The sequence below is a fragment of the Emydura macquarii genome, unplaced genomic scaffold, assembly GCF_026122565.2.
Source record: "Emydura macquarii macquarii isolate MOO-44397 ecotype Brisbane River unplaced genomic scaffold, CSIRO-AGI_Emac_v2 contig_2994, whole genome shotgun sequence".
In the NCBI taxonomy this organism is placed as follows: Eukaryota; Metazoa; Chordata; order Testudines; family Chelidae; genus Emydura; species Emydura macquarii.
Window position 1 is genome coordinate 3,707,668 of NW_027133131.1, and position 23,430 is coordinate 3,731,097.

At 46.5% G+C, this 23,430-nt stretch overlaps 1 protein-coding gene across 1 annotated transcript; it reads right to left on the reverse strand.

The window, feature by feature from the left end:
- Positions 1-665: 665 nt before the first annotated feature.
- Positions 666-21,717, reverse strand: BIN2 (bridging integrator 2). The gene is made up of 13 exons (XM_067529485.1): positions 21,640-21,717; positions 18,273-18,353; positions 17,019-17,073; positions 15,734-15,828; positions 14,526-14,621; positions 14,021-14,128; positions 13,389-13,474; positions 10,507-10,582; positions 8,775-8,857; positions 6,456-7,692; positions 4,737-4,811; positions 3,175-3,270; positions 666-1,123 (listed from the first exon to the last, which is right to left on the reverse strand). Exons 1-13 carry the CDS (start codon positions 21,715-21,717, stop codon positions 1,013-1,015), a joined length of 2,277 nt encoding a protein of 758 aa, XP_067385586.1. The 3' UTR covers positions 666-1,012.
- Between the last annotated feature and the right edge of the window lie 1,713 nt (positions 21,718-23,430).

Here is a 23,430-nt window from a genome sequence, read left to right on the forward strand (position 1 = left end):
AACATCTGAGATTTAAAAGCGTGGCCAAACTTCTAGTGGCGGGAAGGTGCCGGGAGTTCTTTAGTGTTGTCTCCTCACTTGGCCCTTCCCAAAGAAATGCATTTCCTGGAATAACAGGAAATCAAGGTTGGCTCCCAGAATCTGCCCTTGTCACCCGGCAGCTCACACTAGGCATAGGCAGAGTAAGCAATTGCTTAGGGCTCTGAGCAGCTCAAGGGAGCTCCCCGATTTGCTCTTATTATAAGAACTTGCTTGTGTTAGTGGCGGTGGGAGGAAATATTCTTGCGTAGGGCCCTGCACTGGGCTAGCAGCAGCACTGATCACCAGCATGTCCTTTGGGATCTATTAGCTGGCACTGGCAGACAGGAGTTACAGTGTTGCCAAGGTAGTGAGGGAAGAAGAAGCTGGATGGAGGGACTCATTGAGCCTAGCCTCTAAGGGATTAAAGGTCCTGATTCAGCCAAGCTACATGCTTAAAGCTAAGCACACGAGTAGCTCCATATATTTCCATTGGGATTACTCGGGTGCTTAAAGCTAACCATGTGCGTTGTGGAACTGGCCTTCACTGAGCATAAACGCAGGGATTTTGAAGCATGGGGGTAAAACACCGCCAACGACGCTGCAATGTCTTCAGCCAATGCTTCAATTTCTTTTTTGCCAAACAATTTTTGTGACAGCAAATTCTCTGATATATAGGGCACAGGGAAGGGGTGTGTGTGCACGCGTGCAGATTTCTGTGCATTTTGTAAGGTGCATGCAACTATGAAATCAAACTGAAGCTTCTTTATATGTCTGCCAGTCAGGTACAATGCCATTAATTTCAACTCACATTCATTGCATTTTGAGAGAGAGGTTCTCTCTCCTCTCCCCACCCCCATTGCAATTTGACAGTCTGAATCTGACGGACGTGGCAAAGCTCTCTTTGGTTACAACTGCAACGTTACTGCTTTCAGAGATACATAAATATCCTGTTTCCCTCCCACTCTGCCCCAGCTGCTTTGATGCCCTGGACTCATTCTGAGGAAATGGGTCTGATGAGGTCCTGGGGGAAAGTTCCCTTCTGTAGGAGATCCTGGTTCACCTGCCAGTCAGTCTCTTTGAAGCCAGTCAGAAATCCTTCTTTCTGGGGAGGGAAAACAAATCTGGGTCAGGACCGGTCGGAAGAATGGGATGGATTTAAGAAAAGGACTTAAGTCTGAGTAGCAGGAAAATGAGATTTTGAGATCTGTTGGACTTGATTGTTGCATTTGTTTCCCAAAGGTTGCAGGGTGGAGACATGGTTTGAGACATTTAAAACTAGATTAGATGCAACAGTACAGATCAATCCTGTATTGGGTCCAGAGAAATGGACTGGGTGGAACCATACCCCTTAGAGGAGCTCACCTAGGAGATGTGGAAACCCAATTCCCGTTAATTTTAATTGGGGTTTCTGAGTCTGACAGGTCTGAAAAATCTCAATCTTAGTACTTCACTTCTTTTTAGTTTTCGCCCTCTTGCAACAGCATCTTCATCACACAGACAGTACATAGATTCAAGTGTGCAGCTGAAGGAAGCAGTTGATGAGCAAGACAAGAAATGGTTTTCCTATCCTGTGACTTTGAATTTGAAATTTTTTCTGTCCTAAATTGGGCTGAAAAGTCAAAATCTCGAAAATGTTTGCAATCCAATAGTCCAAAAAAACGTTTTGGATCAAGTCAATTAAAATGTTTCATTTAGATTTTGCTTTAAAAAAAAACCCAAAACCCTTTTAGTATAAATTGACTAAAATTTCAAAACAAACAGTTGTTCTGAACCAGAAAACAAAAGTTTTAATTTAGAAAACATTTAAATAGGGTATTTCAACAATTTCAATTTTTTTTCCAAAAATTTTTCTAATCAGATTGGTCAATATCAATCTTTTCCCGTGAAAAATTTGTTTCTGTGGACCAGCATTTTCTGATGGGGAAAAAACGTTTCATCAGAAAATTCCCATTCATCTCTACCAATTCGCCTTTAAATCTCCTCACCAACAGGAAGTGACTTATCAGCACGAAGGAAACAGTTCAGCAAGAAGAGGAAGGAGCTGGGAGATCAATTAATAATTGACTGAAGGGCTATCTAAGATGGAAGAGGAAATAATAAACAGATGAATGCTGTGCAGGCATTTTATTAGGGCTTGTGCAAATGGGAAAGTTGCACTTGTATAACTGAAAGAATGCATTTAAACCGGAGCAAACCCTGTACAGACATTTTTAGCTCTGGTCTACACAGTTCTTTTACTAGTATAATGATGTCTGTTAGGGGTGGGATATTTTTTACCCAAAGTTCTACCAGTACAACCCCTAGTGTGGACTCAGTTATAGTTATTCCAATATGGTTTATCCCCCTTCCTATATGGTATAACTGCATCCACCCTAGGGGGAGCTGTATGGCTTTAATTATACCAGAATAGCTAAAGCAGTACATTTTGCATGTGTGTCGATAAGCCCTTAATTCAGTTTAAGGGTGGTTTATTTCTGTTTAGCTCAATGCTGGCTTTACTCTTGAAGGCTTTGCTGCTATAGCTATACCAATATACTGCACTGGTAAAGTGTACCTAGAGAGTGGATGCAGATTATACCAGCAAAACTGGTTTCACCAGTATAATTTATTTCTCCCACCCCAGTGAGAGAAACAAGCGCAGTTTTGTTGGTATAACTGTATCAACACTACGGGCTTTTGCCAGCACCTCCTCACACCTCCCCCCTGACATCACTATGCCAGCAAGAGTTTTTAGTGTAGATCTGGCTTTAGTCAACTAGAAACAGGTTATTTAAACTAAAACTAAGAGCATTCACACACCAGCTTTTGCATCAGTTAAATAGTCTTTTAAACTGATACAATTCAAGTTAGACTGGTGAAGCTTTCCCACGTAGACAAGCCCTTACATATGGAGAGAAGAGACTCCAACAAGATTACATCAAGTCACACGTACACATTATTCAGCAACAGGAAATTCCCAAGACATCCCACCTCTATTATGGAATAATCAGGTCCTTTGTTTTCAGTTTTTAACCGATTTTTTACCAGAAGCTCCCCAGGTTTTACAAAAGCCATCTTTCAGTTTTTACCCATTTTCACCCAAATTTTGGAAGTGCCGGCATTCCCACGAACCACCTCCCTGCTCTGGAATGAGAGACGGTGACTCGGTGTTACCTGGGCCTGAGAATCGGATACCACCAGAATTATCTCCCCTTCCCCGAACTGCAGATGATTTTCGTCATCCGACGTGTGAGTCTGGATTGCTTGAGCCTGGAACGTGAAAGACGGGGAGTTACTTTCCTCAGAAACACTGACCCCTTCCCCCACCAGCAGGACGAGATTGTATGTGGTGGAATTTGGATTCATGCACTGTGTCAGAACGGTGCGATTGTCTCTTGATAGCCACATTCCATCCCATGTGTCATTGCTGAATTAGCCAAGTCCTTTTCAGACCACACCACAGCAAGCAGCAGCACCTACACCCAGACTGGGAATGCTGATAGTAGGAAATGCTTTACATTATTTCCCTGGTTCCCAACCTTTCTGAGTGAAAGCCCCACTAATTAACACCAGGTAAAAGATGCACCCCTTCACTTCCCTCCTCACTGGCCATAAACACACATATCCCCTATAAATACATATAATGATAATAACACCACTAATTATATAACACTAATAACATTAATAAATAATAGAAGCAAAGTCTTCCCTGGTGCAGCCACCACTGCACGCCCCATGTGGCCCCACCTCTTCCTGACCCTAATGGACTGAGGGTAATGGAGGCGGGCCCTGGTGGGTTGGCCAGGGCTGCTCGTCTCTGGCCGGTGCAAGGCTGCTCCGCTCTGGCCAGTATGGCACTCAGAGCAGTTGCGCCCCGCGCGGAGCTTGGGTGGGGGGGGCTAAATGATCTCAATATCACTGAAGCCTCATGGACCCCCTGTAATCTTTGGTGCCCCCCCCCAGTTTAGGAACCATTGATTTAGGGCCTCCCCTACACCCCGAGGAACTGTCTCAAACAGCTGATTGCCATCACATTGTTCCCTCTGCTTGTGTGAGATGTTGGTTTTTCATGTCGGTTATCTGCAGTGCCTATTTAGATTATCAGCTCATCCAGGCAAGGACTGTCTACTGTTCTGTTTGCACAGCACCTTCCACAATGAGCCCGCAGTTTGGGCTGGTTCACTAGGCACTACTGTCATACGCGTGATTAAGAAGAGAAGTTAATAATATTGACAAAAGCCAAGTCTGCACTATAGAGTTTGTCAGCATAGCTGTGTCAGTCAGAGGCATGAAAATACCACACCCCAGACTGACATAGCTATGCCGGCAAAACTCCTGAGTACATGCAGTGATACCAGAAAAGCTGGTAGAGCTTATGTTGTTACGGTTTAACTATACTGGGAAAATAACTCCTTTTGCTGGTTGAAGCAGTGTCTCCACCAGAGGGCTCTGCTGGCATAGCTACACCAGCAGAACTTGCGTAGTGTAGTGTAGACTAGCCCTCTGTGCTAGGTGCTGTACAAACGCATAGTAAGAAATGGGCCATGAAGAGTTTACAGTTTAAATAAATCAGACAAAAGGTGGGAGGGGAAACAGAGGCAAGAAGCAACTTGCCCAAGATCACACATCAGGTCAATGAGCAGAACCCAGGTCTCCCAACTCCCTGTCCAGGGTCCTAGCCACTAGGACCAGCTCGACTCAGTCTTACATTACAGCAGGTAGCTGGTGTTTCTTACCTTGAACAGGAAGCCCAGAGGCAGCTCATTGCTGCTGCCACCTTTTTCATCATCTGGGGTGAAGCCAAACATAATCTGAAATCAGAAACACATTTTATGGGTCCAATTACTCTAGCTTCTTTGCCCATGCACAGAACTATTCCTTTTGCGGACTCTTTTTGGCTGCTGATGGCATCACAGACTAAACAGAAATCCACTTTGCAAATTAGTTTAAAAAAATTATGTAGGAGCATAGTTGGGAAGTGGAACTAATCTGGCCTTTCGGTCTGGAGTCCCTGCTTCCTTCAGTGGATTCCCATAGATCTCCCAATTTAGATCCAGATGCTGTCACCCTTACATGGCCAGTAGCCCTCCTAGAGAAACCGACTACACCCGGAATAAAGCACTATCAATTGGGTGTAAGACTAGGAGATTCTGACCCTTCCACATTTCCAGTCCGTTAACGAAGAGATTCACAGGGGCAGATCACTAACATAGAATACTAAGCAGCTTCATTTCCATTCGAGGAGTTTTGCAAACAGCACGATTACTCGCTCCTCCTGGGGAAAGTCACAAACTTTGGTTAACCTTTGCTTTATCATCCTCCTCCTCCTCAATCATGTGTATTGCAATAGTTCTTAGGAGCCCCAGTCATGGACCAGGACCTCACTGCACTAGGCACTGTGGAATGACAGCGATTGGATGCAGTTTGTTTTTCCCCAGACAGGCTCTCTTCTTTTCACGTCTGATGACAAGGAGCATGGTCGTGCCAAATGAGAGTGCTCGTTTCGAAACGTGTGCTGACTGGAAATGCCTTTTGCCGTGGTTTTGGGACAAGAGGTGCACAAATCCCATTAGAATTCAGCAGCAGTTGGGTGCCTAAATCCCTTAGGCTCATGTGAAACTCCCAGCCTCGTACCGTTTTATAACGCAACACAAGCCTAGGAAATGGATGGGTGAGGGACAGGTTCAAACTGCACATTGATCTTCAGGGCTTGTGAGCATTCATGGGTGTGGGGAAAAACCACACATTTGGGAGGGCTGGTAGCATAAGGAAGCCCCAGAAAACATATCAGTGTGTGAGAAAGAAGTCCCAGCGTTAGAGTGGCAAAAGCCCTGCCTGCGTGCAGGAGAGCAATTAGTAGGAAAGTGCTACGCACCTTCCTTTGACACTCTAAATAATAATGGGACATCAGTTATTGTTCAGCTGTTTCTTGATTGAAACAGGATTTTTGTGACACACCTTAATATCTATCCCAGCATGACTGAGTTTGGACAAAAGGAGGAAAAAACTTGTCTTATTCCGCAAGTATTTTCCTATTCATCCCCGATTAAAAAAGCAAACCACGCCACGGGCAGCATGCTCCACTGAGGGACCAGGGCCTCACTGCTGAGAACGGCGCTCCTCCCCCATTGTTCTGCAAGCTGAAAAGGAGCCTTGGAAGATGGGAAACTTGCAATACGTTTTGCCACGAGCTCTTGCTTTTCAGCTGCAGAGGATTGTGTCTGTTGCTTACATGGGTCACTGCCCCTGATACAGGCTCTGGTTGTTTCTAGCAAGGACAAGTACAACCAAAGCAGGTTTCCTCTTTCGGTCCTACCACTCCTCACACCACTTTTCCAGTAGCCCCCCCTTCATCTCCTCAATACACCTGCTTGCCCGTTACTCAGATACCTGCAATGACTTTGCACTGATCAATAGCCAAACCCTTGTACCACATTCACCCTATCGCCTCTTACCTGAGTTTTGGTCACCTGTGGGGAAACGTTTAGTTCTTCCATGCTCCCATCACTCCCACGCTCCTCTTTGGCTTCCCTGCTAAACTGGCAAATGGTCCGCTCCGTCTCGGACTGCTGCGGCTTCCGACCATTGGCCAGTTCCTCTGTTTCTGGTGGACTGGAGCCGCTGGTGCTGGCTGGGTCTCGATGGACTTCATGGGCTTGGGTAGGAGATGAAGAACCTTCGTCAGGAAGGCACAAGGCATTTTCAGGGCAAACTAAAACCTCGCCGAGGGGCATCACGTTCCCAGGCTGACTTGATTCTTCCTTGGGAGCTGGGGGTTGGGTGTCTTCTGACGGCTTGGTCTCCTCTCTCGAGTCAGAAGAAGGGGATGCCTGCAGAGATTGGATTTCATTGCTCACTTGGCATACAGAGCATTCATTTCCCCCCTGCAGGTCACTAGCATTGGCCTCAAGGCTTTGAGGAGGAAGGGTTTGTGTTGATGCACCATCACAGGGCAGCTGAGACTTTTCAGCTTTGCCCCCAGCCTCAGCTAAAGCTTCCGATAAAATCTCTGCAGCCATGGCAGCTGCAATATCTTCGACTTCCCGGCACGGCCCTTCTGTAGCTCTGCTGGGTTCATCCAGAATCCCAGTTCTGTTTTCATCCTGGACTTCACTGGCACCGGAAGACATGGACTCCACCTCTGTTGCCGACATGGACTCTCTCTTGTCATGGGTCGAAGCAGCAGGAGACATAGATATCTCATCCTGGACTTCACTGGTACCGGAAGACACAGATTCCACCTCTGCTGCCGACATGGACTCTCTCTTGTCATGGGTCGAAACAGCAGGAGACGTAGGCGTCTCATCCTGGACTTCACTGGCACCGGAAGACACGGACTCCACCTCTGCTGCCGACATGGATTCTCTCTTGTCATGGGTCGAAACAGCAGGAGACGTAGGCGTCTCATCCTGGACTTCGCTGGCACCGGAAGACACGGACTCCACCTCTGCTGCCGACATGGACTCTCTCTTGTCATGGGTCGAAACAGCAGGAGACGTAGGCGTCTCACCTTGGATCTCACTGCCGCTGAAGGATGTGGACTCCACCTTTGCCTCTGAAACAGATTCTCTCTTGTCACATGTTGAATTGTCAGGAGGCAGCGCCGGGGTCCCATCCGCAGCGTTTCCCAGTGACGTGAGAACAACAGGAGGACTACTCACCGGGGAGGAGATGACAAGCGAACGCCTGTTACTGCGTTAGGAGAAGACAGTGCTTTTACTCACACAGGATGTTCTCTCTGTGACACACATTCCCTGTCTAAGTACTTTGCACCCCCTCCAGGACAGCGCCCACTACACTAACGCCTCATGCATGTAATCCTGGCAGGAGCACGACTCGATGAGGCTCCAAGCAGACAGACTGCAACAGGTCTAGCGGATCCCTGTCAGCTTGGCCTTGTCAAACCAGGGATTGAACCAGGAACCTACACAGCTATGAGTCTGTATAGTCTGAGCTAAAGGACTAACTCCCCTAGCTTTGAGCTGCAGCAGACTAATTCTCTCTGGGCCGGACCCAGGGTAGGGATGGGAGGTGAATGTCCCGCATGAGACAGTGGGTTACATTGATTGAAATCTGTGAGCTTGCCCTCTTGGGAGGTTGGATTTTAAATACTCCAATATCCACTGATGCAATGAAAGTGCCCAGTTAGATTTCTCTTCGCTTCCCAGGGATACGAGTATAAAAATCCAGTATCCAAAACACACCCACTGACCAAAGCACAACCGGTCAGGAGTTCCAGCCAAGGGTATCTTAGCCAGGGGGTCTGAGACGGCTGCTCCAGAGACAGAAAGTAAGATTTTTAAAGAAGCATCTAATGATTTTCTGAGGTGGCAAAACTCGAGACACGTTGATGGGCCCTGATTTTCAGAGGGCGAGCACTCTTCACTGTTTGAAAATCAGGAACCTCTGCCCAGACTTCCTAGAGTTGTGGCAGGCCCCAAAATCAATAGTCAGATTTGAAAATCTTGCTCAGAGTCTCTTTGTTCCATCTTTACGTGAACGTGACTATTTTGGGATTCACTGAATTTTATTTATAGTCCTTTAAAGAAACAGTAAACTTCAGAGAATCAGGGTCTAAAGGCACAGGGGAACATTTGCAACAGCTCCAAAGAACTCAGAAGCTTAAGTTCCATCGAAAGTCAATGGGACGTAAGAGCCTGAATCACTTCGGTACTTTAAAAAACGTGATCTAAAATGGCACCCAGAGCTCGTCTTGTTTGAAATTTAGCATCTTTCTAGACCTTGTCTACCATGGAAACTGGAAAGCCATTTACCTTGGCACCCCTTTGATGATAAAGACTTTGCTGGAGTGCTGCTTTTCCAGCTTACTCATCACCTCATACAAGTCGTGGTTCAGCTGAAAACAACGGGAGAGAAGTGAACATCAGAGCCGATAGTGAGATGATGCTACATAGCTGCTCTCTCTCCTTTCATTTATCAGGGAGAATTCCTTCACATGGTCTCTCTTCACATCCCTGTGAGCATGGACTCACCAGCGATCTGAATTACAGCCTTCCACTACAACACGGGCTATCTAAAGGACTCAAGACAGGAAATCACTTCTGGAGGAGCCCTCTGTGCTTCTCCCATCCCTTCATTTGGGGCTGCATTTATCCCGCATTCCCCAAATCTTCCCTTTGACAAGGTCATAACAAGAACCAATGGCTGGACGTGAAAGCTGCATAAATTCAAACTGGAAATCAGGCAGAAATTTTTGACGGTGAGGGTGATTTAACCATTGGGAGAAACTACCAAGGGAAGTGGTAACTCGATGTTTTCAGATCAAGACAGGAGGCTTTGTGAGGCTCTAGTCGAACAAGTTATGGGGCTCAATACAGGGATAACTGGTGAAATCCTCCAGCCTGTCCTATGCAGGAGTGAGGCTAGTGATTCTCAACCAGGGTACGGGTATCCCTGGGGTTCTCAATTCATCTAGATCATTTCTCAACCTGGGGGTTGCGACCCGCAAGGGGGTCATGGGATGGATTTAAGGGGGATCAGAAGTGCAAGGCTAGCATTTGGGGATGGCAAGTAGGGCAACTGCCCAGGGCTACACATTACAGGGGTCCCACAAAGCTAAGTTTCGGGCTTCAGCCTTGAGTGGCGGGGCTCGGCTTTCAGACAAGGCTCAGAAGTGAAAAACCGGCTCAAGTATCACACTCCAATGCACATCCACTGTTTATAGGATATGGTAAAAATGAGCAAGTAAGCGATTTGTCAGTCACAGTAATAGTGTGCTGTGACACTTGGATTTTGTCTGGTTTTGTAAGCAAGTGGTTTTTAAGTGTGGTGAAACTTGGGGTACGCAAGACAAACCAGATTCCTGAAAGGGGTACAGAAGTCTGGAAAGGCTGAGACCCACTGGGCTAGATGATCTAAGAGTCTCTTAAAAAATGTCTGACTTTATTTATGAAAACCCCGCTCACAAGACTCTCCTGGCAGCACTGGGATGTGCTAATGACTCTGGTTAACCCAGATCTTCTCTTCTGACTTAAACAAGAGAGCCACATTAGATGGGATTCACTTAGAATTACATGTCAAAGGAACACAAATACCTCTTAGATAAAGAGACAAGGTGGGTACGCTAATCTCTTTTATTGGACCAACTTCTGTTGGTAGGAGAGAGAAGCTTTTGAGTTTACACAAAGCTCTTCTTCAGGACTGGGAAATGTACCCAGTGTCCTCACAGCTAAATACTAGGCGGAACAGATTTTTAGCATAAGCCATTAATACATATTTCAAGGGACCATTTAAGGTGAAGTGGCCTGTTAACACCTTTCCAGTCATGGGAGGGGGGAATTAACAACTAGGATCAGAGAGGGTCACTACAGAGCCAGCAGATTTTTTTTTAACCTTCCTGATTGTCCTCTAAGTAGCAGCAATGGGCGATTATTGCAGGAGCTCAAAGGAACAGTTTTTAAAGAAATTGAGACCCCATTACTAGGAAAACACATCAGCATCTGTGCGTCATTTAACAGGCTTGTATTTTAAGGACCAGTCTCTCACCTTGCTCATTTCCTTGTAGAAGATGTCTCTTAAATTGGAAATATTCTGGAAGATTGTCACATAGCAAGCAATCCGGCTGTTCAGAAACAACAGAAAGAAAGCAAGCACATTGAGTCGTGCCGTGCAAGGAAAGGAACAGAAGGCGAAGAAATGAAGAGAACAGGTTGGAATAACGATGGGAGTAATTGACGATTGGAACAACTTACCTGAGGCTATGATGGAGTCGCCATCTCTTGAAGTCTAGAGATCAAGACTGTCTGTCTTTTTAAAGAGAGGTGCTTTAGCTCAAACAGAAGTTAGGGTCTTAATGCAGAAGTTACTAGGTGAGGCTCCCTGGCCTGTGGTAGGCAGGAGGTCAGACCTGATGGGCATAATGGTCCCTTCAGGCTTTAAAATCTATGACTAGTATTACTGTGCTATCACTACTCTGCACAGCTGTCGATCCTTTCTGTGCAAGACCTCCATCACTTTATATCCAGAGTACTATGAAGCTTCAGCATTACTGCAGCCTGGGGTATAGAGAGGTGAAGTGTCTTGTGGGGACATAGCAGAGCTGAGAACAGGAGTCCTGATTCACAGTCAATTACATTAACACCTTGAGTACACCTGCTTTCCCAACCGTCTTGGTGCTACATGATTTGGGTAAGTCCTCCGCATGACTTAACGAAGCGAGTAGGAAAACGGGAACATTGTCCGAGCAGAGCACTGACAAAAAAAGCTAACTCACTAGTTCCCTTTTATATTAATGAATGCGGCCAATGGAACTGGCTGGTGGGCAGAAATAAATGTCTCTCTCAGTAGACCAGTCAGTTGCGCCAGGTGGGTGAGGTACCGACATGGCTTCAACAACACTGCATGCAACCGTGGTCTACTGCACAAAGTTCTCAATCTGCACATATTTCCCTAACAGGGATGGTGTGCGGATACAACATTTGTGAAGCACTCACATAGTACCGCGATGGCCCTCAGTGTATGAATATACATCACAAACATTCTCACCCTCCCCCCTTTACAGGTGGGGAAACTGAGGCACAAAGCAGTTAAGTAACTTGCCCAAGGGCATACAGGAAGTCTATGGCAGAGCCAGGAATAGAACCTGGGTCTAGAGCCATCTGGGAACTTTTCAATTACAAAAAATTGTTTTTTGTTTAAAAAAATGAAATTTTGTCGCAGTCGAAACATTTTGTGAAAACGTGTTATTTTGACCAACGTTTGATGGAATGGTTTCTCCGGGCCAGAATGGACTTTCTGATGCAGGGGAGAAGAGAGACAGAACCTGACTTTTCTGATCAAAACCAGACATTTCAACACAATCCCACTGTCATGAAAACGTTTGTTTTTATTTTTGATCCAAATGTGGAGCAAAACCAAAGTCAAAACCTCGAAAGTTGTCACAAAATGGGATTGTCCTTCTCCAGCCAAACTCCCCCGGGATTTCTGTTCTATGTAGGTTCTTATACTGTGATAGGTTCTTATACCGTGCTCACCATCGTAGCATCCGAGCACAGTATAAGAGTCTATAGAGTCCAAGTCCAAAGTCTTAACCGTTAGACCATGATATAAGGAAGAATTAACTGTTGCTCTTGCCTTGGTTCTATTCCAATTCAAACTGCTTGCAAATTAAAATGAATAAAAAGTGTCAGTAAATTAATACAATTTCTAAAATGGCAAGGAGTTGGGTGTCAGAAAGGCACTGTGTGATGACAGGGGACATGCATAACAACTCTTGCTAACTGATAGATAATATAGTTTTGCTCCTGTAGGTGTAACCTTGTGTTGCTGCCCTTTCAAGCAAAGAAACATACAGGCAAATATAATTCATATTACACAGCGCATCAGCCACTTTCTCATTTGTGACCCTCTACTGCCATCTTTTGGTCATTAATCATCAGAACTTTTCAACCACAGATCTCAAAGCACTTTCACAGGAAGGTGCTCTGTATATTAACATCCTCATTACAGTGGGATAACGGAAGATGAGGCTAAGGCCACGTTTTCAAAATTGGCTGCAAATTTTGGGTTCCTGTTTAAGGATACTTAATTTTAGAAGTCTAAATATTTTAGAGACTGATAATTTGGCCCGTGTCTTTCCTTTGGACAAAATTATTTGGTACAGCAGAGGAGATCTTTGTTTGTGTGCTATAGGTTTGTTTAATTGGATTGTATATCACACTGTTGCATGGCTTGACAAGAAAATAACTAGTGCTGGCTGTGGACTGGCTTCTTCATGCCCTCCCCCCACCCCGCACTCTCAACAGGCAGCAGCAAGAACAGGGACCAGTACTCTCTGCCCGATTCAGCTATCTATGAGGTGGGGAGAGATGATGGGGGTTTAAGAGGTAAGATTTGAGAAGCTGTAAGTTAGAAGCTAGGAGGAGAACAAAGACTCATTTATTAGAACTCCAGGTTTTTAACTCACATCACATTAACTTGTCTGCAACAAAAACCGTACTCTGCCTTTCTTAATTCCCAGCTACAGTAAAAACCCCAGAATTGAAGGAGTTTAGGTTAATTATTGGATAGGTCAAAGATTGACTCAATCTCTATATTGGAGGAAAGTAACACTAAACCCTACTGCCGCTCAGGCAAATATTCCACTTGGATGCATGTGGGATGAACAAGCTCATTCCCCAGCTAGGTTTCTCTGCCATTCTGCACCCCTGCTATGAGCCATCTCTGCTGTAGCGTAGGACAGTGGCAATGCTGAATTTTCCTGGTGAATTATGAACGAGCAGCTCTCTGATATGCCATGGAAATGAGCATTTTGGCTCCCCTAAGTCCTCCTGATTACATGCGAGTTCTCCTTTAACTTGCCATTTTTATGCTGCTCATTAAAGCGGGTGATTTTCCGGCTGGTTTAGCAGGCAGGGATGTGATCTTACCTGCTATACAGAACCGGAAGCTCTTCTCGAAGTTCTTTGTTAAGATCCTCAAACACAGCCTGAGCTTTGTAGAATTCTTCTTCGGCCTGCATGACAGAAGGGAACAGCAGTCTTAAGATACAGGAGCATGAAGCCAAACGGGTGAGCTGAGCTGTTGAAGCGAGATTCCAACGCGGCGCTACAAGAATATTTCTGCACATGAGCTCCACATGCGCTGGGTAATTAGAAGTCACTTGGGCAGGTAGAACCAGCCCCCAGTCTCAGAGACATGGCAAACCATTTTAGCAACAACCTTGCTTTAAAGTCCCCAAGATGCTTATCCGGGAGTCACCCCAGTCTTCAGCATCAAAGGAGCAAAAACCCTGGGCACCAAGAGTGGCCCGTGGAAGGACACCCATTTCGAAGCACACTTACCTGCCTGCACCAGCAAGTCACTCCATGAACCTTTTCCACAAGTGCAATTGCAGACAGAATTGTTTGTGCTGCAATTAGGGGGCAGGTGCAGAATTATGTCCAGTGTGAGGCCCAATGAAAAGCCAGGACTGATCAGGGCCAGGTGGAGAGGAAGCTCTGAGTTACATGGGAGCAGCTCCTAGATTCTAGTCTGCGAGGGCCGCAAGGGCAGCCTTTACCTTTGTGATCTTAGCTTCATCTTTCTTCTTGGCGTTCTGCAGCGCCTCCAGGTGATGCCTCGCGCTGTCATAATCCACCAGCTTCCGACCCCGCTTAGCTATTCGCTCCTGTGAGGAAACCAAAGGCATGGAAAGTGAGCTAGGTCAGGAGGCGAGGGCAGGCTGCGTGATCCGTAGCATGTACTGGTCTGTCCCTTAGAATCTACGCACAGCTCGGTTCAACGGCGTTGCACCCGATAGCTGCGCACGTTGCCCAATCATACTGCACCCTGAATGCCTGGGACACATCATGACCCCCTGCAGGTGGTGCCTACTACCCGGTGCATTGTCCCTTACCACCGGGCTGTGCAGTATCTGTTTACACCGCTGTCCGGGGCCCATCCTGTGCTGCATCGCAGCAATCGTTTGCTTCCTGTAAACTCATGCAAAGCCTCTTATTTTACTTGGTACAAGGGTCCGGGTGCAGCTGTCTGAAAATACAGCGTATGTTTACACTTGATGGTACCTTAATTTCACTGAACTGAGCCATGTAGTTCTCCATGGTCCTCACTGCCTGGTCAGCTAGTTTTTCCTCATAGTCTTCCCAGAGGAGGTCATTGCTCTGGAAATGAACACACATGGGACCTTTTAAATGCTGCTGCATCACAGGACTCACTCGTCAGGCTCAGTCTGCACCGCCACCCTTTTTTCCCCTAGGGTCAGGATGGTTCACAAGTTAAGGGCGCTAGGCTGGGATTTAGGAAACCCAGGTGCAGTCCCCTGGTTTGCCACAGGCCGCGTGACCTTGGGCAAATCACTTCGCGTCTTTGTGCTTTGGTTTTTACACACGAGCTTAATGGCAGTTGCCCACCTCACAGAGGCGTTGTGAGGATAAATACCTTAAAGATGGCTCAGATACTACAGTGATGGATGCTCATAAGTACAATGGACACAATGAATTTTTCAGCCTCTTCTTTTCAGTCAGTGAATCGCTGAAGGCTTCGTTATAAACAAAAAGACCAGACTATTATCCTTCAAAATGATAGGCAGGTGCTTGCTGTTTATATGTGCGCACGTGAACGTTTCTGTTTTAAATTAGACTGTAAAATCTGTAGAGCATGGAAACGTGGGGAGACTTTCCAAGCTCATTAGGGGGATCTAGCCACAAAGCTTCCGTTCATTTAAAAAAATCTTTGAATTGGCTTTGAAAAGGACAGCCACTTGTCTAATGCAGCCTTGTTATAGCCATGTTGCTCCCAGGATATCAGGGAGACAAGGTGGGGGAGGGAATATCTTTTATTGGACCCACTTCTGTGGGTAAGAGAGAGAAACTTTTGAGCTGACGCAGAGCTGAAGAAAAAAAAGCTACATTAGGGAAAGTCTAGAACACAGTGAAAGTTCCCTATTATTCCTTTTTTATTTATCTTCGGTATGGATATGGCCCCCGTTACTGTATTATTTAGCACCTCAAGCTTTTTAAATGTATTTTTCTCCCTCACAACCCACTTCGGAGGTAGAGCAGAGCTATTATCCCCATTTTACAGATTGGTAACTGAGGCACAAACGAGGGTAAGTGATTTGCTCAAGGTCACACAGGAAGTCTGTGGCAGAGCAAGGACTTGAATATGGGTCTTCCAAAATCCAGGTTAGCGCCCTAACTGGACCATCCTTCCTCTTACTCCACCCTTCAGTGAGTGAAGATTTTCTAGTTCGTGATTTCATCCCATCTCTTACCTCTGCAATGGCTTTCAAGTCCCCGTGTCCATCCCATTCTGCGTTGTAAATTTCGTGCAGGGTTTCTGCCACTTTCCTGGAACTTTCGTGCATCACTGGAAGAAACAACCAGGCACATGGCAAATCTGCTACCATCCCAGAGTCATTAGCCCCCGTTAAGCCAATTTCCCTGCTGTGTGACTAAGGAGAGCTATGAATGGAGCCCCCTGTGAAGCCTTCACCCCTTAGAGTTCAGATGCACCCACAACCTGTAGCAATAAAAGACCTTGGTGTTAATAAAAGTCAGGGGAGACTATGGCATCTGAGAGAATAAAACCCAAGGTGAATGTGGTAAGCAAGCAAGTTTGGGATAAGGGGAAAGCTGTCTGACTGGATTCAGGAGTGACTTCTCCAATCTCTGACAGAGGCATTTGGGGGCGGGAGGCGGTTGTGTGGCAGGGAGCTTCAAGGATCAATGACAACGGTTTAAAATTCTTCTTCAAAAGCAGTTTCTCAATGTTGAGCTCTTCCAAGCCTCCCAGGGAAATTTAAATGCACTTCCCCACTGCAATGAATGGGATTGTGTGTCTAAATCCCATAGGAAGGCTTTGAAAATTTCAGTCCTAAGCCCACACACCAGAAGGGAGGGTCAATACAGGTAGGAAGGGTGGTGGTAATAGTGCATTTGGGACTCAGGAGACCTAGGTTCTACACTCAGCTCTGGCAAGACACTTTAGACTTTATGGTTGCAGAGAAAGGCTTGAAAACGTGACTCAAGTGTGACTCTAAAGGTTCAGAAACCAAATAAAAAGAACCACAAATTTCTTATTAAAAAAAGAAATCCTGATTTTTAGGTCAGTCTCATGATTAGAGACCTGCGCAGATACAAATATGTGGACCCACATCCAATCTGCATCTGCTGGAATAAACTTTTACCCGACCCACAATCGGCCCTCCCTCTTTTAGATTTAACTGCATCCGCACATCAGCTGTTTTGGAGGCCATGGCCCTCCATCAGCTGTTGAGCCCCTCATCATCCTAAACAGCTGATGAGCCCCCACCTGCCTAACAGCCTCCCCTGGCTGGGAGCTGCTCCAGCCCTGCCCCAGAAGTCACAGAGGTCCCAATCTCCGTGACCATATGATCCGCAAGAAATGGTCCACAGATATAAAGTGGATATCCGCAGATTTGCAGGGCTCTACTCATGATTTTTCAAGGATCGGGGTTGGCCACATGAGGCGTCAGTAACGTGGCAGGAAATCAAGCAGCAAACTGTAAATTTGAAGAAGGAACTGGGATTTCTTACCTTTCACAGCACTGAGGAAAGCCTTAAGGTCCTTGTAGAGTTTCTGGCCTTCAATCTGAAAAGCAAAGAGCAATAGCCAGGGTCTGCATCAGCAGCTGGTGTCCACCCTACACTTCTACTACAAAGAGCGAGAGGCAGAATTCACTGCATCGGCCACAGCGGGGAAAGCGAGTGATGCAAAGACTGTGAGTGGGCTCAAAGAAATCCAGTGAAGGATCAAGGATAGCGCTGGTTGGAAATTTTTTGTCAGAGTGGTTTTTCTACCAAAAAAATGCCTTTCTTGTAGAAATCTGAACATGTCCATTTCAATGGCATTTCATTTAGAAAAAACCCGAAGCAAAGTGTTTGGCTAATGTCATCACATGCTGTTTTCATCCCATTTCAACATTATCGACAAGTTTTAAAGGTTGAAACCAGAACGATACGTTTCAATATCAGCCAAACAAACCATTTCAATGCACCTGACTTGATTTTTTTTTTTTTTTTTTTTTATTTCATTTCATGGGGAAATTTTGAATTTTTTTGGTTCTCATTCCATTTCAGAACAGGGGGGAAAAAAATTCAAAATTGTGGCATTTCCCACAAAACGGAAAATCCAGTTTCCACTCAGCTGTAATCAAGGGGCATCGGGTGCTGGTGCTGTTGAGAAACCAAGAAGGTGGGATAAGGTAAACCTGGCGGTTGTATTAGATCTGGACAGGGCATATTGCATCCAGACAGGGACGTGTAGAAGCATGACAGGCTCCAAAGAAGACACATCGGGTCCACATGGCATTTTTTCCTGTTCCTAACCTTTCATGAGAATGGAGCAGGTTCTAGCCAATCAGAAACGTGCAATTATTTTTGTTGAACCCTTCCCTACCCATTTACCCTTCAGTGCTCCAGTTCCTGGGCTGGCTGCACCTGCCCTGCTGGAGCGTAACTCGTGGCTGGTTACACCAGAGAGCGTCTTTGAAAGAAAACCAGCCTCTTTCTCACCCCTCCCTGCCCATTTCCCCTCTCTAATACCGCATCAGACACCCCTACGCCCTGATTCACTGCCCTTCCGCTCTATCTCAGGAGATACCCAACCTCCACGCCTTGCTTCATATTTCAGGAGAATCCCCCTCCTCCAGATGTTCGGTGACCCCGCCCCCATATCTCAGATGACCTCCCCATTTCCCTGCCCCTTCCCATGTTTTAGAAGACACCTCTCCCCCTGCCCCTGTGTATCTCAGGATCCTTTCTCCCCTGCTCCCTTCAGTCAGACCCAACCTGTTGCTGCTGGAAATTGTAAGCACTTTGTTCAAACTGCTCATCTTTGGTTTCTATTGTCTTGCCCAGTTTCTGCAAAACCTAGGGGGAGTAGAAAAAGACACAAAGTTAAAAGAAAACAAAACAAAATCTCCCTGGTAAAAACTCTTAATAAATTATAAAGTGTGTTATGAAGTTCATATTTTATTCGCTCTTTAGGAACACGTGCAGCACCTAGCACAAAGGGCACCCTGATCTCAGCTGAGGCATCTAAGTGCTACTAATTGTATTAATATTAAGGATTTGAAAATTATTCTCCTTTCAACCGGAACATGTGGCTGTTACTAATTTTCATTCTGTGCATAGGTCTATAGATCAGGCCAGAAAGGATCATTAGGATGATCTAATTTGACCTCTTGCACAACCACAGGGCAGAGAATTTTACCCAGCGGTTCCTGAATAGATCCCGCTCTCTGTTTTGGATCTTCACCTTAGGTAATTTTTTTCCCCAAGTGAATTTCATTGAGGATTAGTGCAAGTTTGACCTTCGAAGAACAACAAGCTTCTGTTTGGCAAAAGTTTAAAGTAGCTGCAAGTCTGAGTCATCCAGGGCAGATGACCCACGATGCAATCCCCTCTTTTTGTCATTTGCATGAGCTGTACTCCAAAGCAAACAGAATCCAGGCCTGGTGCAGCGCTCTGTGACCCCTGCTGGTGGGTGGGCCGTACATAGAGATTGAGGAGGTTCCAGCAGCCTTGGCTCACAGAGTAGTTCAGGTAGCAGAGAGTCATACTCTGCCATCCAGAGGACACCTGTTTGATCCCTGCTACTGACAACTGGTGCCAAATGTAGTGGGGGCCTGTAGGGAGATTTGAACTGGTTTGGTGCTCGGAAACTGCTCAGTCAGCCAGAGGGAGCGTGCAGCGTGCACCCATTCCAGCGTGGCACTCTGGGCCTGGTGACGACCCCATTCAGGGGCTCTGCAAACTGCCCTTGGGAAGCTCTGCACGAAGGCCCCTACGTTAGAAATAGGGACTTAAGCACGTGCGTAAGTGCTTCATGAAACAGAGATTTCTAGCACCAGCCTCCATTTCGGTGGGCTCAGTTTTCTCTTTAAGCCACGAGGAGCCTGGTGTTGTCTGCTGGTTCACGGGACTACGTGTTAACATTATGAAGAACTGAGAGAACTAGTCACTTCATACTCTACAAAGGGGAAGCAGCCCAGCCGCACTCCAGGTCAGCTGACTTCTCCCCAGTCCAACCTGTGCCTGTCAGTGACACGTGCAACCTCTCAGAGAACCTTTGCGCCTCAGAGCCTCTCTAGTCTCTCCTCTGGAGTTCTCTATCATTACACAAAAATTCCTCCTCCTCCTAAAAAGGATCCTGCCCCAGTTAAGAATTGAGACACAGAGAAAGTAAGGGGCTTGCCAAAAGTCACCCAAGAAGTCTGTGGCAGAGGAGGGAATCTACTTCAAGAAGGGACAATATCCAATAATCTAGTCTCAAGGAGTTCCAAAGTCTTCTCCAAACCAGCTCCTCTCTCTTCTCCTCGATACCAAACGAAAATCCATATTTTCATCATTAAAGTACAGCACCATGTTCTGAGGTGCTCAAAAGTTTCTCGCCTGCGTTTGTGGTCAAACAAGAGCAAACGCCTTTCTGCATTTTCACACATCTGAATTCTGCAGGCGTAGAGCCACGCTATGTGCACATAGCTGACGAACGGCAGCTCAGTCCGACAACCGCCCAAACTTGCAAAGAGCCAGGGAGAAAATTCCAGCCGGCAAAGGTGATTTACAGGACAGTGAATCTGAAACCACGCTCCCCCCCCAGAATAACTTTGCAGACGGCGCTCCAGGTGCCCATGCATGCAAATCTTGCACTAGAAACTGGTTGCAGTTTAGCGTCAGACTGACAGCCCTGGAGAGGGCTAGGGCTGGTCGTCCAAGTAAATCCCCAGTATGCTGGGTGGGCTTGTAAAACTGGTGCTGCCATGGCTTCATTGCTATTCATTGCCACAGCGACACTGCTGGTTGCAGCGTAGACACACCATTGGAATGGAAGAATAATTCACTCAAGGTCCATGCAATCTGTGCTTGCTACTGAGCCTGCCAGCTAGGAAAACCCCTACTTATGTCACCAGTAGGCCCCATTCAATGAGCTGTCGACACTATATGGAGATGAAGGCTGGTTAGGACTGCTCATATGAGACGATCGGCAGGATGAGGCTAGGTTAGGACTGCTCAGATGAGACAATCGGCAGGATGAGGCTAATCAGGGCTAAATCATCATTTCTACTGCATTAATACCTACAGGCCTCTAACAGATCATTGCCCCAGTACGCTCAGCATCACAGAAACCTATTGCGAGACAACTGTCCACTAGAAACTAGCCGGAGGCCATCCCTAACCGATTGCCACACAGCCACCAACCAGCCATCAAATGGCACTTGACCTCAGAGGAAGGGGATTCCACACCAATGACTTTGAGGTGAAAGGTTCAGGTGAGGTTCTCTGCACCATTGGTCCGAGGGAGAAACGAGGCTGGTCTGGCTTGACTGGGACAGCTGGGTTAATCCTGAGCTGGAGTGAAACAGGCAAAAATCCTACGCTGTAGGAGAGGCTGCACTTAAAAAGGAAGAAATACCGAGGGTAGAGGAAGTGGCAGAGACCCGCTCTCTTTCTACCCACTTCCTGAGCCCAGCCCCCATCTCTGCCTGACACAGTTCATAAAGAGGTTAGGCTCATGCTAGCATTTCTGTAGTTAACTCCGCTCGTCCGACCCCCCCACCCTGTCCTGGGTTTGCTCTCCTTCGAAAGGCTCTGCCTCCAACCACGCTACTTCCCCACAATGGCCACTCTGAATCATCAACCACGGCAGAGATCTTTTGGGTGACAAGGCGCTGCTTTTCGGTAAGACTGGGAGGGTAGCAACACAACTCAGCTACTCAGAGACGTTCGGAGATCGGCCGAGCCGAGCCCCCCTCTGTCGTAACTGGAGGTAGCGCTCCGTGGCAGTTCAATCAGGTACACATTCAGACACAGGGTTAATGCTTCTTTTTTAAGCAGAGCTCCAGTCGGTGTAGAGTCAGGCTCGCTGGGAACAGGTCATCAGTCTTGGTATCATTAAAGCAGCTGGCTCAGCATCCTATTTCATAATATTGTTGAGTTACAAATACCGTGATGATTGCAAGAGTGCCGGGAATTAGAGGAACACGCAGGCTAATGCTCAGAACACGCCTCCCACCCACTTGCTATGTTGCATCGCCTGATTTCTCAACGCCTGAAGTTAAGAACCTGGTAAACAGAAAGGGGAGAGGGCATTCCAAGCATTCCTCGCCCAGGCATCCAGCAGTAACAAACGAATTGAGTGTCACGGTACCAGTACCTTCTCTTGGGCTCGGCTGAATCGCTTTTGAACCTGCTTTGCAAACTGCCCGGCTCCTGCCATCTTGCCCTCTGCCATGGCTGCAGCGAACGGTGCAATTTCTGTTTTCACTGTAAACTTGTGGTTTTTAAAGTTTTCTGGGGGAGGAAGTAGAGAGACAGTCAGCTGTCACCATGCTCGGCATCCGCTGAACCATCAGATCCGGGGGGTGTTTAGTTTCCATCGCCGAATGCTGAGCAGCCAATGTTTACTCCGACCCAGGAATGAAGGTTCTGTATGTTCGGATGGCTGCATTTGGGTGGCATCAAAATTAAAGACTGTACCATGTGACCCCTGAATGAAGTTGTTTGAATTAGATGCACTGTAGGGGTGGGTGAAAACATCCCTAGAATGACTGGGGGAAAGTTCTTGTGAAAAGGACAGTGAAGATCCAAGGCGAGCTCCAATTTCTCTTGAGGTTCTGTTGTTCCCATAATGTATTAAGTCCTACATGAATCTTGTACATTTCAAAGCCTAGTAGGTTTGGTTATCAGAATTGCTCATGTGAGTCTTTAGGCTTTGATTTTACTATTACAGGCCAGATCTTCTAGTGGTATAAATTGGCATAACTCCATCGCTCCATTGGCGCTACGTTGATACACACTAGCTGAGAATCCAGCCTTGTATCTGTATGAGTGTCCAGACCCCTGGGAAAATTGATTTTCTGAAAATTCCTTCCCTAATCGTATTATTGTAGTGCCTGGGAGCCGCTGTCATGGACCAGGACCTCATTGTCCTAGGTGCTACATGAAGAGAACAAAAACAGTCCCTGCCCCAAAGAGTTTGCAGTTGAAGTAATCTCTTTCCCCCTTTTTCCCCATTTCAGCACCCCTCATTGCTTTTTGACTGCCATGGCAGCGTGAACCATCCGCAGAGATGCTCAGAACTTTCTTGTGAGAGGTCATTCAGAATCTGTCCCTTTGGACGAGCAGTTTAGTCTCTTCTAACGTGCATTTCCTTGTACTTGTGTACATTCCATCTGCCACTGCGTCGCCCAATTACCAGGTTTGAACAGGAACACAGGAAATGTCAAGGGAGCTCAGACCAATGGTCTAAGGCCAGGATCAGAGACTTGAGACCATTTATAAATGGACAGTAATCTGCCCATCGAGGAGGATTCTTTCTAGTCCCAGACAATTACTGGCTGGTTTATGCCCTGCAGTATGAACATCCCATCCCATCTAATGTAATGATAGATATTTGCCTGACTTATATGACTAATAACAATACCTAGCTCTAGTATAGCTCTTTTCATCCATCGATCTCAGCACACTTTACAAAGGAAGCCAGCATCACTATCTTCATTGCACAGAGCAGGACACTGTCACAGAGGGAGGAAGTGACTTGTCCAAGCAGGCCAGCGGCAAAACCAGGAATAGATCCCAGACCTCCTAAATTCTAGTCCAGCGCGTCATTCTCTAAGATAAATGGGAGCTGAGTCCTTCTGGTCCCCATAACAACTTTATCCCCCATTTTAAAGCCTTACTGGACTCCATATTACAGCAAATGATAACCAAGGCTGGGCTGATACTAAGGGGTGTTAGACAGGAAGGATTTTCTAGCTGGGATTCTTACACTTTTACACATACGCACGCACGCACACACATGCGCAAAAGCTTTAGGAGTTTCCTGGCAACTTCACAGCTTTTGCACCCTGGAGGAAGTTGGCAGGCACTTTGCATTTCTGCCAGGAAGGTGGATTTTTCTGTCTGATTGCAGCTCAATGCTCAGAGACCTTTCCTCCTACTTACC

Bases quoted from the DNA above. Each gene is read 5' to 3' on its own strand.
- BIN2 (XM_067529485.1), bottom strand. From the start codon at position 21,717: ATGGCAGAGGGCAAGATGGCAGGAGCCGGGCAGTTTGCAAAGCAGGTT. The intron at 17,074-18,272 runs GTTGGGTCTGAC...TTTGCTTTTCAG, and splicing joins ACAATTTCCAGCAGCAACAG to ATTGAAGGCCAGAAACTCTA. The intron at 7,693-8,774 runs GTAAATGGCTTT...CTCCTAACGCAG, and splicing joins ATCATCAAAGGGGTGCCAAG to TAACAGGCGTTCGCTTGTCA.